At 48.0% G+C, this 16,703-nt stretch overlaps 2 protein-coding genes across 3 annotated transcripts in view; one reads left to right on the forward strand and one right to left on the reverse strand.

Moving 5' to 3' along the window:
* Window positions 1-480: 480 nt before the first annotated feature.
* LOC122448047 (endogenous retrovirus group V member 1 Env polyprotein-like) lies at window positions 481-8,834 on the reverse strand. The gene is made up of 3 exons (XM_043478946.1): window positions 8,720-8,834; window positions 4,202-4,361; window positions 481-4,171 (listed from the first exon to the last, which is right to left on the reverse strand). Exon 3 carries the CDS (start codon window positions 4,132-4,134, stop codon window positions 3,076-3,078), a length of 1,059 nt encoding a protein of 352 aa, XP_043334881.1. The 5' UTR covers window positions 4,135-4,171; window positions 4,202-4,361; window positions 8,720-8,834; the 3' UTR covers window positions 481-3,075.
* Window positions 8,835-8,925: 91 nt separating this feature from the next.
* CCNY (cyclin Y) overlaps window positions 8,926-16,703 on the forward strand; it is a 106,545-nt gene continuing 98,767 nt past the window's right edge. Inside the window, exon 1 of one of the 2 annotated variants that reach the window (XM_043478423.1) lies at window positions 8,926-9,447. In XM_043478423.1, the coding sequence (XP_043334358.1) occupies window positions 9,294-9,447 (154 nt within the window). In that variant the 5' untranslated portion in view covers window positions 8,926-9,293. The remainder of the gene's footprint in view (window positions 9,448-16,703) is intronic. The other variant, XM_043478424.1, reaches the window with a different exon arrangement.

The following is a 16,703-nucleotide window of genomic DNA, read 5'->3' on the forward strand; positions in this document are numbered from 1 at the left end:
AAAGATATTTATAAATTGTTTGAGCTGACAGTGATATTGCTCATGTTTTCAATATTGTGATTCCTTTCAAAATTCTGCTTAAAAAAAACCCAGCTTCCATAGCTAAAAAGTTTGAAGAGCACTGACTAAGCTATCCCCCCAAGTTTCATATTTACTTCTCTACAACAACCAAAACCTTCAACAGCGATTACGGAGATAAAGGGGGAAAAAAAATTGCCAAGTACTTCTGTCTGCTTAGAGAGCAGGATGGGGTTAGCTGATCCAGCTGGAAGTTTTCTAAGGCTGAGTGTTCAAGGACAGGGTCTCAGACTGCACTGCTTACCTCCCCTCGCCCACTCCAGCCCCACACCTGGGCCAGGTCCATGTGAGAAAGTGCCCCTGCATTCAGACTTCCAAGGGCTACATCACAGCAGATGCTGGGGCCAAAGGCATGGGTTCTTCCTGAATAACACTTCTCAACCTTGCTGCCTTTGGTCGGGAGGGCCGAGTTCCACAGAAATAACAAGGCTCCCCTCTCTTCAAGTCTAGAACTAGTCCTAGGCAGTCACTCCCAAACCACTTCAAAAAGAGGAAAGGAGAGAAGCAAGGCTCATTAGAATGGGTCTCTTTCCCACTCGAAACATCTGCAGAATCCTCTCTCATTATTCCAGTCTGCTTTCCTGAGCTCCTCCTGTTCAGTGATTCCTGGAGATGGGGCAGGAGGGTGGGGTAGAGGCGGCTGAGAGGGTATCTTGCAGATAAGATCCCCACTTTGGCCATTTCTCAGTAGTGTGACCTGCCACAGATTTAATGATCAGAATTAGTGTCTTTATTTGTAAAATGGAGGATAAAAGCATAGGCTTGGTTGTTAAAAACAAAACAAAATAAAACACCTTAATATCCAGCAGGTGTTCAATAAATGACAACTTTCATCATCATATTGGCACCATTTCTCTGTACTGTGACCTTCCACAGGTTTAATGGTCAGGAGCTTCTGCGGCCTTTCCTGGAACTCTCACCACGTGTCAAACAGGAGTCATTTCTGTCTTGAGGATTTTCACGTGCGTGTTTTGGTGGGAGGGGGTTGGCACTCTGGAAAATTATTGATGAGGCCTTAATACTTATCTTTCCTTTCCAGGCCTGCTAACCCAAAGTCATATCCTGAATAAGCCCCGCAGATGCGTTGCTAAGGGGAATGGCAGGAACATTAAAGGAGGTGGGATGGGGGTGGGAAGTGCAGAAAAGTCCCTGTAGATGAGTAGCTGTCCATCCATGGGCAACAGCCTGTGGCCACCTTGCCCCCTGGTCGTGTCTAAGTGCTCCCCCAGATGGTGTTCTCAGTTGACACTGCCATTCTGTTCTGCCAATGACTCTTCAGCAGAGAGTGTGCAGAAGTCATGCTGCCTCCTATGTGCCATTCTGTGTCTCCTTGTAAGCCCTTCAGCCCACATCATTAATGTAAATATTTTAACTGTTATGATTAAATAAAAAGTTCATGTGTCTGCATGGACATGCTGCACACATATGGTCGAATGACTGCAAGCTTCCTTTCACATAGCACCCAAATCACAAAACAGCAATTGGAACAGATCACACAGTAACCATGCACTGCAGATCTGAAAATCTGAATATTCACTGACTTGCAGTTACATCCCAGTCAAACTTGCCTGGGAAGCAAAAGAGTCGGAACTGCCTTAATAAAGAGAAATACTTTCATCCTGTCGCTACCTCCCCACCTCTATGGGACTGCAGTTCTTTAGAACTTTCCTTCCTCATCTTGGCATTAGCACTTTGCTGTCATTTATCTTCCCAGTGCTACTGCCCTGGGCCCTTGGACTCTTTAATCAATAGAAACTGACAAGAGGCCAGATGAGAATTTCCAAGGTTTTATGGGGGCTCACACTGCAGCTCAAGGGAACAAAGGCAAGAATCAGGTGTCCTTGCCCACCTGCTCCTTCACAAAGAGCTCCCTGGGTCCTTAGATGGGGTGACGGTGGGAATGGATCTGCAGTCCAGGCAGGGGGCATGGCTCAGGTGGTCTGTCCATCCTCCTTGGCAGTGCCATATACGTGAATTGTGCAAGTTTTTTGCTTTCTGCATTAGCACTTCAAAATGGCAGATTGCCGACTACCGCCACCAGGAAGGGTGTGTAGTGAGTGGTCAACATCGCCCTACTGCATGGGCCTGAGGCTGTTTTTAATCACTTGTGGTTAACTTATGGCCTTCAGCACCATGTTTAAGGAAGCGTCACCCCTTGGTCTAAGGATGCCAGCTTCCTGTTTTTCAAGGAGGCACTGTCCTGGGGCAAGTGTCCTGGCAGATGACCCAAGATCCCAGCTGATCTCATTTTCCTTTGAGGGATTTTACACACTTTGTTCTTAAGGGTCAAGGAGCCGAATGTCTCTTCTCCTGGAGCTTCTTTCTGCTTGAGACCCTAGCCTAGCCGAGAGGTGTAGAAGTTCCTCGCTGACTGTTTCAAAGACCTATAGGGACCAGGGTCACCTTCTAGGAATGTGTTTAAATCCTTGGGCCATCAGGAGCCTCACTTGGAACTGTTGAAGCATGGAAGACACAAATTTAACTAAAGATTAAACAGGCAGGCTCTGAATAACAAAAGAACTACCACCACTAGAGGGCCCAGGAGAGGCAGAAACCAAGGAATGTAACAAGATGAAACCTTTGACTGTGTCCCATATAGTTTGGGCAGTGGGGCAGCTGAACCCATGTAGCCATTTAACTTGTTCATAAATTTCCTGAGTATTTACTTCAACTTCCTCTGAGTTGTTGATGCATGTTCCACGAGTTTTGTTAATCACTGCACAGACACCCCCTTGTTCATCCAGAAGATGACCCAGGGTTATTGTCAAACACAACACTGGCTAAGGATCTGGGGACTCTTGGAGACCCCTTAAAGGCATCACCAGTTGCTGTTGTTGTTTTTTGGCTGCACCAGGCATACCTTGCAGGATCTTAGTTCCCTGACCAGGGATTGAACCCGCACCTTTGGCAGTGAAAGCATGGAGTCCTGACCCCTGGACCACCAGAGAATTCCCTGGTTTTTTGAGACCAGGTTTTCAATGGCCTGTGTGAGGTTTCTTAAGACTGTTTCGTGATAGGTGAAACTCCCCAAGGGGCAGCCAGACCTATGGCCACCCCAATTCCTGCCAGGACTAGTCTGAGTGCCCAGTTATGTCTGTTTTGAGAGGTGGCATTACTGTATGCAGTGGTGCTTAGTCCTTCAGCGCCCAATCGGCCCAAAGTGCATTCTCCTCGGAAGTGAACATTGTCTAAGCAGGGGTAGGCCATTGCTCGGAGAGGCCAGGAGAAGGAGGAATTTGGGCTCCCTTCAAAGGGTAGTTTATTCTGCGGTGGACCACAGAGGAATAGATATCCGGCAGGGGTGCAAGCTTGGCGGGGTGAAGTAGAATTAAACCATCGACGTAAAAGGGCACCCCAGCGAGGGGCATTACTGCATCTAGGGGACAAAGGCCCTCCGTCTAGTGATCCCCCATCTAGTTCTGAGTTTTCCTCTATTTCCTCCTCGTCACTGAAGGCAGAGGGGGTCTGATAGGTGAGCCTCCAGGCCGGGGCTGCTGTTCCTTTCCAGTGTGTACAAGACGTGTTGGGCTGGGTGCCTGGGGAGAGCAGAGATGGGTCCACACACCAGTGAGTCTGGTTAGGAGTGCAAGAGGAGCTTAACGTGGAAAATGACATCGGATAAATAGATAGCGAGCTTCCCACATCAATAAGGCAGCCATCTGTCTGGCAGGGGCAACAGGGTTTTCCTTGCCCTGTGCAGAGAAAGGGCCGCTTGATCCAGAGACCCGTTTGATTCCAAGGGTCTGTAAGTTCTACACACCCCATTTCCTCATGATCTTCAAGATTCACTATTAGAAGCCGCGTGTTCCTAACTGGTTCAGAAGTCAGGGTGAGATTAACATCCTCATCTACAGGCACAATCTGGAGCTGAGGAACCCCCTCTTGTGGGTGGGGATGACAAGTCCAACAATTGGAGAGATTATTTCCTGAGGACAAAATGCTGGAGAAATTGACAACTGTGTTCTCTCTCCAGGTTCCCCTCTCCATGTTGTTTTGTCCCCAACCCCTCCTTAGGAGAAGGGCCAGGAGAAGGGTCCATGTTTCCCATCCTGTCATTGGTTCTGGTCTTCTAGATTCCGAGGGTCCAAAAAAGCTGCTTATCCGGTGGGGGTGGCTGAGCAAACTGCTTATCCGGTGGGGGTGAACAAAAATGCAAGGACGAAATTAGCAACCGGAAGTCCAGCCTAGTGCATCACTTTTTACTCATCTGTTAGTGCTGCTTGTCTTCTGCATAAGTATCGCAGGTCTTCAACTGGCTCACGCGTGTATTCTTCCGTTGTAGCCTGTGGGGTTTTTGGAGGCAAGAGATTTAATCTAGTTAAATGTACCTAACTAGGTATTCCTTGTACTTCACTGGCAGTGAGGGTAGCTAAAATTACTCCATAGAGGCCCTTCCATCTTGGTAGCTGATCGTCAGGGGATCCCTCCTTCCAAGTTTTAAGAACTTGGTCCCCAAACTTAACTCATAAAGAAGCTGCCCCCTCTGCTGTAGCCCTAGTGGGCGCTGGTGGTGCCTTGTTGGCGCTCGCCAAGGCTGCTTCGTGAACCTGTTCCAGGGTAACAGTACACTGTAGGCACTGGCTCAGTTCCTCACACTGGTGGTGAGGAAGGGCCTCTGCTAGGGCACGTCAAATGAGCTAATCTTCAGGATACCCTGGGGCTGTGTGCACCCTGAGGAGTGCAAAAGGAACCAGGACTCATGAGTCTCTTGGCAAAGTTTTGTTAAGGTTTTCTTTAAAGTATGGCTCATTTTTTCCTACTTTTTCCTGAAGATTGGAGGTGCCAAGAGGTGTGCAGATTATAGCTAATCCCCAAGGTGTTTGTTAGGCCTTCCTTTGCTATGAAGGAGGGCCCATTATGGCTCTGGAGGGATTTTAGAAGTCCATCCCAAGCAACTGTCTCCTTTAAGAGAGACTCACAGACTTCAGTGGTCTTTTCAGATTGAATGGGGAAGGCTTCCACCCATCCTGTAAAAGTATTGATGGACACAGGACGATAACTTTTATCCTGACTGTGGGGGCATCTGCGTGAAGTTCAGTTGCCAGTCTTCTCCCAGGTCTGTCCACCGGTGTTGAACTGGCTTGAGTAATGAACCAGGGACTGCATGGGCTTGCAGATTATTAAGGGGCTACAAATCACAAGCAAGGGTCACTTGTTTTATTGCTCCTTTAAGTCCCTTTCCTGAAAAAGGCCTTAGTATCAAGTCCCATAGTGCACTCCTCCCATAGGTGGTGGCATCATATGAACCCTAATGAGCCTTCATTGTTAGGCTCCAAGGATAAGAAACTTGTCATCCTTTCTATACCAGCTTGTTCTAGCTTTCTTATAGCCCCATTTTTCAGCATCCTCTTGTTCCTGTGGGGAACACAGGGGAAGGCAGGCCAGTTCAGGGTGGGGAGACAGTAATTAGGGCCGTGATTTGGTCATGCTCTGCAACTGCACTGTGTGTTTAGGGACTGGATCAGCTTTGTTCTTTCTTTGGGTTATAAAGGACCTGTCTTTCCGATGGCCCTTACAGGGAATTACTGCCACCTGGGTCAGGAACTGCACTGCTTCTAAAAGAGCTAAGATTAAATCTTGATGTTTTGTGGCAGAATTTCTAGCAGTTAACATTCCTGTCTCTCTCCAAATGGCAGCATGAGCATGTACATATCACATGGAATCCATATTTAGAATCAGTAAAAATATTTTTCTGGGCTGAAGTCTGAGGTGGTGGGGCCTTGGCTTCGATGATTTTATATAAGCCAACTATGTGTGCTGTGCTTAGTCTCAAAGTCGTGTCCGACCCATGACAACCACATGGACTGTAGCCTACCAGGCTCCTCTGTCCATGGGGATATCTAGGCAAGAACACTAGAGTGGGTTGCCTTGCCTTCCTCCAGGGGATCTTCCCAACCCAGGGATTGAACCCAGATCTCCAGCATTGCAGGTGGATTCTTTACCATCTAAGCCCCCAGAGAAGCCTTAACTGTAGCAGCCTGCCATCTGGATTCCCATCTCTATAAACTACTCCCATCAATGAACCGTTCAGCCTTAGGGTTGTCATGGGGTTCACCCAGAAGACTGGATCTGACAGAATAAGTTTGCTTTACTGTCTCTGTACACTTATGCAATAAATTTCCATTTTCAACAGCTGGGAGAAGTGTTGGGTTTAAGGCTTGGCACACCTTTAAAGTAATATCAGGAGCATCCATTAGAAGAGCCTGGTATTTTGCTAACCTCCCTCTGGTTCACCAATGGTATCCTCTGGCTTCTAACACAGACTGCACCTGATGAAGGGTTAATTCATCTAGATGTTGTCCCAGGGTGAGCCTGCAAGCCTCACTGACCAGTAGGGCCATGCTGCTAACACCTGAAGGCAGCTGGGGCATCCCAAGGCTACTGAGTAGAACTATTTTGAAAAGTAAGCCACTGGCCGTTGATCTGCTCCCAATGTTGGGGTCAGGACTCCTAGTGCTATCCCTGCCCTCTCATGGATAGGGTGAAGGGTTTGTCTAAATTTGGAAGCCCCAGTGCTGGTGCTTTGCTCAACTCAGTTTTTAGAGTCTCAAAGTGCTACTGATGCTCCCTACTCCACTGAAGGGGTTCCCTTTCTCCCTTCAGAGCTTCATATATAAGGCCACATTTGGAATCCGGATACGGCAGAATCCAGACATTCCGAGAAAGCCTCGGAGTTGTCTCTTTGTGGCTGGAGGTGGTAATGCACAAACTGCTGTTTTCTGATCTATGGCCAGGGGGTCAAAACAAACCCTAAACATTGAGCCTGTTGTAAAAGCTCAGGCTTTGTTGAGGAGACTTTATATCCCCTTTCTGCCAGGAAACTTGGGACCTTCAGTATTCTGATCTGAATCTTGCCTTATCTCACAACTTATTAATGGTCGGACATGAGCTTCAACAAACTCTGGGAGACAGTGAAGGCCAGGGGAGCCTGGTGCGCTGCAGTCCATGGGACGCAGAGTCGGACACAATTTAGTGACAGAAAAACAGTTAACAGGTCATCAGCATACTGGAACACAGCGCTCCACATTACAGGCTGACTTCCACCAGTTCTTTTGCTAATGCATTTCCAAAGAGATGGGGGCTCTCCAGAAAGCCCCAGCGAAGCACTGTCCAAGTGCTTCCAGGGTATCAAGTTCCTTCCATTCAAAGGCAGAAAGGTATGAGTCTGAATGAAGGAGGATAAAGAAAAATGCATCCTTGAGGTTTAGGAGAGAGAAGTACTCAGCACCCCCTGGCATTTAGGTGAGTTGGGTGTATGTATGGGTTAGGCACCAATGGGTGAATTGGGAGGATGACCCATAAGTCTTGTACAAATGGAGGCCAAACCGTATCCCTGTGAGGCTTTTTGGATGGGAGAATTCAAGTGCTGCAATAGGACTGACTGGGCTCAGTGGGCCTGTGTTTTAGGAATTTGGTGAGGAGAGCAGCAGTTTGATCTGCGACCCCTCCTCCCTGCCAAGGTCTCAGGCTTTAAAAGATAGTGCCTCTACCAGGGGTATTTTCCCACAGGCTTGACCTCTATTTCCATCCGGGGAACAAACTTTGCCTTTCCTGGTACCGATATAGTTCCAAACCATAGGATCCACCTGTTTCCTAATTTCCTGGGGAATATTTTCATGACCAATGGGTGGGGCATCTGGGGCTACTAACAAATGCATTCTCTGTTCTAATTTTCCGTCTTCTTGGATCTAAGAGTATACTAGCTTGGTTCTAAGAGTATACTAGCTCCCAGTTTATTTAGCAAATCTCTTCTGAGGAGGGAAAGAGGCCACTCAGGCATATACAAAAAAGAATGAGTGATGAGATGACACCAGCTGCAAAGTCACAGGTAAAGGGTGTAAATCGTCTTATGTTTGGCCGCCCATCACCCCCCGTTAGTACAGTCGCGGATAAAGACGCGGGTGGGCTGGGGACGGCACAGCCGGGCCAAGTCAGAACAAGGACACCTACCCCTTATCCCAATAAACGGCAACAATACACTTCAGACATGGAGCTTTTAAAATGCGGACTAACAAAAAGACACAGGGGGAAGCACAAGTTTAAAAGAGAATAAACTCGTCCAGAATTAGACAAGATCATGTTTACAGTGCCTCTGGCAAGCTGTACACACAGTGCGGATGCCGAGTATTTGCTCCCTTTTGTTACCAGTTAGCACCTGCGTCGACACGTCGTGTTTCTGGGCCTCAGTTTCCTCGTATGGAGAACGGGGTCACGCCAGGTTCTACCCGCTAAAGCATTCTGTCCCCGGTCTCAGGATACCTTCCCCGGCCATTTGGAAAAGGGGGGCAGGGTTGTTTCAGCTGCCTTATATTTTCTTTCCGAGGGGCGAGGGGGCAGCGCTGCAGTGTGTGTGTGGGGGGGGGGTCAGGATGGGGACTACCCTGCAAAGTTCCCGCACCCACAGCTGACTGCGTGGCGGGGTGAACAGGAGAGCCTGGCGCACCTGACGATAAACCTGCGGGGAGCGCGGCGCCGCCCCGGCCCAAGGTGCATTCTGGGCAGACGACGGGCGGCTCAGGACGGGAGAGCGCCCCAACCCTGCCCATTAACTCTAACCTCTGAGAGTTTAAAGGAGGAAAAAAAAAAAATCCCCTCCCTCCACCCCGACTCCCCTCCTCAGCGGCCCAGGCGCCGCACGCACCTCTCTTCCCTGCGCCGGTTCCTCGCGACACCACTACACCTCCGGCGCGCGCGCGCGGGAGGCCGCCCCCTCCTCCGCATCCGCTTCCAGGGCAGAGGGCGGGGCGAGGCCGGTGGGCGGGGCGCGGAGGGCGCGGAGGGCGGGGCGGCTCGCCGGTGGGCGGGGCGCGGAGGGCGGGGCCCGGCCCCAGCGTCCCCCGGGCCGCCCACGCCCGGGCCCAGCGCCGCGCCTCCTAGCCGCCCGCGTTCTCGTCGCCCACGGCCGCTCGCGTCCCCGCCGCCTGCTTTCGCCCCCCGCGTCTCCGCATCCCGAACGGCCGCGCCCCCTGAACCGGAACCGCTTGCGGCCGCCGGCGCAGAGCCGGGCAGATCGGGAAGCGGAGGCGGTTGCGCGGCGCCCGCCATGGCGGCGGCGGGGTGAGCCGGGCCGGGCGGCCGCAGTCGCGCGGGCGCGGGCGCTCCTCCGCCGCGGACAGGCCGCCGGGCCGGGCGAGGGGAGCCGGGCCGCCCATGGCGAGGCCGCGCCGCCGCCGCCGCTGCTGACCCGGGGCCGCGCCGGGGCCGGGGCGCCAGCCATGGGGAACACCGCCTCGTGCTGCGTGTCGTCCAGCCCCAAGCTCCGCAGGAATGCCCACTCGCGGCTGGAGTCCTGCCGGCCCGACGCCGACCTGAGTCGCGAGGACACGGGCTGCAACCTGCAGCACATCAGCGACCGGGAGAACATCGACGGTGAGGCGGGCGGGCGGGGGCTCTGATTCCTCCGACGCCCCGCGCCTCTTGCGCGCGCGCCCCGCACCCCGCGCCCCGCCCGGCGGCCGTTGCTCTCGGCCCGTTACCACGAGCGGACCGGGGTCTTCGCCCCGGAGAGCGGGCCGGGGCGGGGTCCAGGCCGGGCTCCGGGTGTCTGTCCGGCGGAGCTGCCTGTCGAGTTGCGCGCGGAAGGGTGAGCCTGTCTGTTTCCCGAGAGGCGAAGGAGATGGGGACCCTGGGCACGGCCGAGGACTGAATGCCTGGGTCGGCTCCCCGGAAACTCGCGAATTGAGCCCACTTGCTGGCCCTGACCCCATTTCTTTAAAAAAACAAAAAACAAAAACACGGCCCTCCTCGCAAAATACCAACAACAAAAAGGATTTTGGGTGGGGGAATGTTGAGAGATTGCAGTCAAATAACGTCACCTGAATTCTTTAACATTTTTTTCTTTACAGTATTATCGCAGTGATTTGCAGACAGCTTTGGAATAAGTCCCTTGTTTTTGCTTGAGGTTGAATTACAGTCCTGTGAATTTCTGATTGATTTCAATGACTTCTGGACTAGGATTTGTAAAGGAAGTTAAAGGACTGATCGCTGCACCTAGTAATGATTGTTTATTGGTCTTACAGTATTTTATTGGTACTGTTTTATCAATAAGCTTATGTGATTTAATATCTAATAGGTGGGTAGTTTATGCATCATACAGTTTATGTAATTTTCAACTTAATTTTGAAATTGGAAATATATTTTTATGAAATCTTGACTTTTTTTTAAAACCACCGATTCTTTTCACAGTTGATGTGGTTGAACTAATTTGAAAAAAATTTCTTGTGTGAATGAATTGGCACGACTCTGTCATAATTCATTCTTGTCACTTTTAGGATGGCGCATTCCATCTAGTATGCAAAGCCAAATTTAAACTCTACCACGGGGAAGAATTTTTTCATTGTTTGGCGTCATTTAATTTCTTGTAAATAGTAAATTCATCTTTTTAGAACAACTTTATTAAATGGGTACTATATGTAAAGAGAGACTAATAAAATATCTGGTCTGTAGTAGACAATAAGTTAGGGTTCAGTATGACATTTCTAGTGGTGTTATTTTAGACTTCCTTTATGTTAACCTGGGCTTCCCTGGTTGTCTGGGTGAATGGGTGCTAAGTCGCTTCAGTCGTGTCTCTTTGTGACCCCATGGAGTGTAGCCAGCCAGGCTCCTCTGTCCATGGAATTGTCCAGGCAAGAATACTGGAATGGGTTACCATTTCCTTCTCCTGGGGATTTTCCTGACCCAGGGAGCATTTCTTAAGTCTCCTGCATTGGCCTGCGGGTTCTTTACCACTAACTAGCGCCACCTGGGAAGCCCTCCCTGGTAGCTCGGTGGTAAAGAATCCCTGGGTGGGGAAGATCCCCTGGAGAAGGAAATGACAGCTCACTCCAGTATTCTTGCCTGGGAAATCCCATGGACAGAGGAGCATAGTAGGCTATAGTCTGTGGGATCAAAAAGAGTGGGACATGAATGACGCGACTTAGCACACATGCACAGCAGAAAGATATTAAGTCCCACTTGTTTTGATCACTTCTGTGGTCCCAAGCACCTGAAAGAAGTGTCCAGCATGTAATAAAGACTGAGTAACTATTGTATTATAAAGGGATGAATGAATGACTTTGTTGTAGAATATCGTTACTCATATATATTGTTGGAACATTGGAAATAATTTCTCCTTTGTGTTGTGCCCTAATATTGGGTAGAGACATTGTTTTAAATGATGGATTAAAGCAGTACAAAGAAAAGGAAGACTCATGTTTCTTAGACCCAGGCTGCATGCTGTTATGACTATAATAAGAAAAGGGGAAAGTAAAAGTAACTGTAATCAGCTATTTGGCAATAAGGTTTAGAAGGATTTTGCCAGAAAAATGTAGAATGGTGTTGTGTGTTCTTTTATTTGGAAGAAGTCTTACGTTTTGGTCATTTGTTTTTCAGAAAACATTTGGAAGATCATCAGCTCTTGTTTTGGAGCTTTGGGATAGTTTGAGAGACTGTAGAGCAGGTTAAGAGGATTTCTGATCTGGGCTATAGTGTCTTCTCGCCCCAGAACCCACTGGTTATGATGCTAATTTAAACCCAGAAGTATTCATTCACTATTTAAATAATGTTCTCTCTGTCTATCACATTCAGTCAATAATACTTGTAATATTTACCTATTCAGCTGTTCTCAATGATTTCAGTTAGACCAGAAATCTAGGACTGGCCTTTGGCATGAGTATGTGTAAAGCTCTCCAGGTGATTCTGAGATGCTGCTGGTTTGAAAATCACTGGCTGGGGTGAGTCTTGGAAGTGTCATTGTTGTTCAGAGGCATTTTCTGTGGGAATTCACTGTGTCAGAAGCTGGCAGAGAAGAATAGATTTGTTTAAGTTGTAGTGTATAGATATGTATATATATTTGTATTTTAACTTCTGATTGTTAGACGATTAAACTTTTAAAAACTGCGTCTCAAGAGTTCTTAATTTTAGTACATAACAAAAGCTGAAGTGCCTAAGTACCATATTTCTTCTGTCCTGAAAGACCTTCCAGATAGCTAGACTTGGAAGATGCAGAGAAATTCATAGAGCTTGGTTAGGTTAGTTTCTTTAGAGCACCAAGGATACTAGGTTCATGTTTTCCACACCCAAATACAGCAGGTAATGTTTATCTGTAGAATTTCAGTGATTGTATTAGGCTTCCATGATGCCCAAGGGGAACTTGCCTCCTTTTATATTTAGTGTACGCTATCCACTCCAGTATTCTTGCCTGGAGAATCCTATGGACAGAGGATCCTGGAGGACTGCAGTCCATGGGGTTGCAAAGAGAGGAACAGGATTGAGCAGCTGACACACACACAATGTTAGGTTATTCCTGTTTTAGAAATTTAAGTTAGACTCATCATTAGCTAAGTAAATGAATGAGTTGCTAAATGAAATAAATGTTACTAAATAAATGTTACTTCTTATAAAGTTATTGTGAGATCAAGAAGTAACAAAAACACTTAGCAACAATGATGATAACAAAGTATAACACTTACATGTTGCTTGACATCAGCTCATTTGTTTAGTAACATTTAGTCACATTTAGTGACAGTAACATTTATTTAGTCACTCATTCATTTAGTAACATTTAGTCACAGTAACCCTGGGGACAATATCATCCTTACTTTACAACCAGAAACAAGGCAGAGAGGAGAAATGACTTGCCTAAAGCCATGGAGCCATTAAATTACAAGTGGAAACTTTTCAGTGTTGCTTGACTAGCCGTCAGATAATAACTAGGCTGGGGTTGCCTTCTTGGGTAGGCTGTGGGTCACTGGGTCATATCTGTGGTTTCTCTTCTTCCATCTGTAACAACTGGTTTTACCTGACTAGATCTTTTTTGTGGAAGAAGAAGAGGAGGAAGGACTAAGGAGAATTTAAAATTCAACGAGGCCAAATAAATCAGGATAATTATAATACCTGTACCTGCGTGTCAGTTTGGCTTTACAAACTCAAATCTTAAAATGATTGAGAGCCACTTCATCCAGGGATTAGCTGTCATCCTGGACCACCCTATCACTTCCTCATCTCCTGTTCAATCTGCCAGGAAGGCATGACTCTGCCTTCAGAGTACATCCAGAGGGACTCCCCTAGTGGTCCAGTGGCTAAGACTCCATGCTCCCAGTGCAGGGGATCAGGTTCGATCAGTCGTCAGGGGACCAGATCCCACATACAGCAATGAAGATCAAAGATTCCGCATGCCACAGCTGACACCCGGTGCACTTTAAACTTCTCCTGCTGTTGCCACGTAATGAGCCTGACTGGTCTCCCTGCCTCTCTACAAGCTTACCCACCACAGTCTGTTCTCAGCACTGCTGCTGCACTGAGATCCTTCTGAGAACTTGAACACATCACTCAGAAAACTGCAGCGACTCCATCTGTCACATAGAATAAAAGCCTTACAGTGCATTTGATAACGCAGGCCTTCCAGTGGACTCCAGGGTCCTTTGTAATCTGCCTGCCTGCTTACCTACCTGCCTCAGTCACTTGCTCTTTGCAGCCACACTGGCCCCTTCAGTTCTGTTCCTTGAACACGTCAGATGTGCAGTCACCTCAGGACCTTTGCTCTGTCACCCTGCCTGCAGTTCTCTTCTCCATGTGTGCTCTTGGCCAGCTTCCTCACCACTTTCAGTCTCAAGTCAGGCCTCACTTTTCAGTGAATCCTTCCCAGACACCCCACTAAACACCCCTCTTGTCACCCCATTAGCAATCTTAATATGCCTTTTGTGCACCACCATTTTACTTTACTGCATATCACCTATAGTGCATTGTATATATACTTTTACACTGCATATACCATACCACTGCATACCACTTTTACCACTGCACCACTTGCGAAGCCCCTTTTCGTACATATATACAACTGTAACCATAACTATTTCTACTTACTTTAGCATGTAAGTTCTAATAGAACTCTTTATTTATTGATGGGACCCACATGCTTACAGTAGTGGTTGTCTGATACCTTGCAGACACGCTCTATTTGTTGAATGAACGAGTGACGCCACCCACTGAAGGACATCAGAGCATCAGCGTGTGTGTTTATTGAGAGGAAGTAGAGAATGTGTAAGACTTGTAGTAATGAAAGCAGATTGGAATAGGAAACTTTTTGGTTGGTGTGCGTTTCTACCTGAGAGGTAGGCAGATAGTGTCATGTCCTGAAAATGAAACTTAAGAAAGATTTCAAAGCATATAGCAAAAGAAAACGCACCCAAACGAAAGGAAACTGAAAGGAAACCGTGGCTAGTGGCAATCTGTTTAACAACATGATACTGTTCAGTCTTCTTTCCTTGTCTCTTTAGATGAATGACTAGCTGTCTCACATCTTTGAGGATCAAAAAGAGTCTCACATGCTTAACACACCAAAAAGTACTAGATAAACATTTTTGATTAGGAACACAGCCACTCACGGTGATTTTCATGTATTTAAAGTGAGGTGTGTTCTGAGCTGATGAGCTGAACCGCTCATCTCAGGCGTGGGAGGGTAGCTGGGAAAGTCCACTGTGTTTAAACTCCATGGACCTCAGTGCCTGTTGGGGAGTATTAGCTTGGACTCCTGCAGTCAGTTTCCACGCTGTCTGCAGCCTATGGAAATTCATCTCTTATGCATTCTTTTTCTCGGGCTTTAACCCACTTTAACCTTTCCAGCTTGACGGGCAAAACCATGCCTGTGGACTTTGCTTCCAAGCTAAAGTTTATTAGCAGTGCTGCCTGTGAGGTGGTGAAGATCCTCTGACCAAGTGTGGGAGTGGCTCCCTGACCTCCACCCCACTCACTTATTTTCCTCTCTGATTTAGTGTAGGGGGTCGTTTGTTCCCATCCCCTCATGCTGTGTATGAGGAAACTGAATCTTGGAGAGGTGCAGTCTGTTGCCCTGGTCTTGCAGATCCTGGACAAGGGCAGTGAATCTCTTCACGTCTTTGTCCTCATTTTCCAGGAGAGGTAATCGAGTCTTAAAGGTTAAGATATTTGCTCGAGTTTCTGCAGGTGGTTAGTGGCAGAGTTGGAGTCCAGTCTGTCCTCACTTGGTAGAGCATCCCACCTCAGCTGCCCTGTGACTGCTAATTCGAGGTGGGGGATGGTATGTGCCTGGCCCACACTTGCCTTGTTTTCAGAGATTCAGTTGTTGCCTGGGCACTTTTGGCTAGCAGTATTTGTGATTAGGATTTTTACTTTTCTGCTTTTTGAGAGGAGTGCATATTAAATAATTTTGTGGGCAAGTATTGAATAGATTTCCTCACCCTTTTCTACAAAGCTGATTGTCTCTATCATCTTGAAATGAATTGCTTTCACATTTGTGGCTAGATGACACTTAACAACACAAAGATGAAATTCATTCCTACCCAGGAAAGGGCAGAACCAAAAGGAAAAATATGAGAGACAAGCCACGTGAGCAGTTTTGAAATCCTGTGTAGCTCCAAATGTATAGTGTTGGACTTGCCTGTAAGGAAGCAGTGTTTGGTATTTTTCACGAGAGCTATTGGCAGTGTTATACTTGTCATACTTCAAAGTACAAATCCGTTAACGATTCAGCAGCTGGGTGCCCAGGGTAAGTGCATGGCACCAGCAGTTGATGTCAGGGCCTCGCGTGCTCTCAGTATCGTTTTCAGCAGAGAGCTAGAGGGAAAGAGAGAGCTCACTGTCTCTGCAGCCTTTGTTTGCATCATTGTGAAATGTTGAGTTTGTGGCTGCGAGTCTTGGGTAGGAGATTGTTTCCTGTCTGTGCTCTAAGACTCACTGTTAGCCTGTCCTACCTTTCCTGAAGAAGAGGGAGGGCTCTTCCCTGGATGTTTTTCAGAATATGCCTCTGGCTATGTGAAGTGGGTGGAGGGTGAAGAGCCCAGAAGTCTGGAGTCTGCAGTCTGGCCATGACCCCGCCTTGGCTATGGATCCTCTGTCCTACTGAGCCTCACTGCATCTCTGCTTAAACATACTGCCTTGACATGTGACCCGAGGAACCTGCAATTGGACTAAGATGGTTAATAAACCAGAAGGTGCTAGATGGATATATGTCTTGAATGTAGCATTCAGGTTGATTTTCTTGAATTAAATGTGCAGCGGGTGTAAGAGCTACAGCAGCCTGTGTATGAACTTGCTGTAGCCAGAGAAGCCAGAAGCCAGAGGGCTCGTCCTGCAAACACATGGAGGGTTCAAGGCAGTCCTGGAAGGATAAGTGGAATTTGAGAGCTGGGTGGGATGAGGTTAGACAGAGCTCTGTGACTTGAGTGGATGCTTGCTGGCAGTAGGATTCAGACTGCACATCCTCCTCTTCTTGGCATTTATTGCCCTTCTAGGTTGCGTCTCTCTACAGTCACACCATAATGCCGCTGCAGAGAGGGTGAAATGAGTGTTTTAGGCAACTCCCCTCTCTCCCGTGGGTGCCGGACCCACCCAACCGGCCAGTCTGTGTCCGCCCTCATCCTCGGAACATCAGCTTATGCCCTGACAGAGAGGGTGAGGCCAGGGATTTAAAAAAAAAAAAAATTATTCAAAGAATAAGGTTTAGAGGCCTGCATACAGGTGCTTTATTTCATTAAAATACTGCTCTAACTAAAGAGTAGTTGATGGGCTGAAAAATAAGCACAGGCAGCCCTGTGTAAATTTGGGGGATGGCTTGTGCCTGTTTCTTTCAAGGAAAAGTCTGACCGGCTGGGTCTACAGCTGCAGAGGTC

Source organism: Cervus canadensis, chromosome 10 (genome assembly GCF_019320065.1).
Source record: "Cervus canadensis isolate Bull #8, Minnesota chromosome 10, ASM1932006v1, whole genome shotgun sequence".
Lineage (NCBI taxonomy): Eukaryota > Metazoa > Chordata > Mammalia > Artiodactyla > Cervidae > Cervus > Cervus canadensis.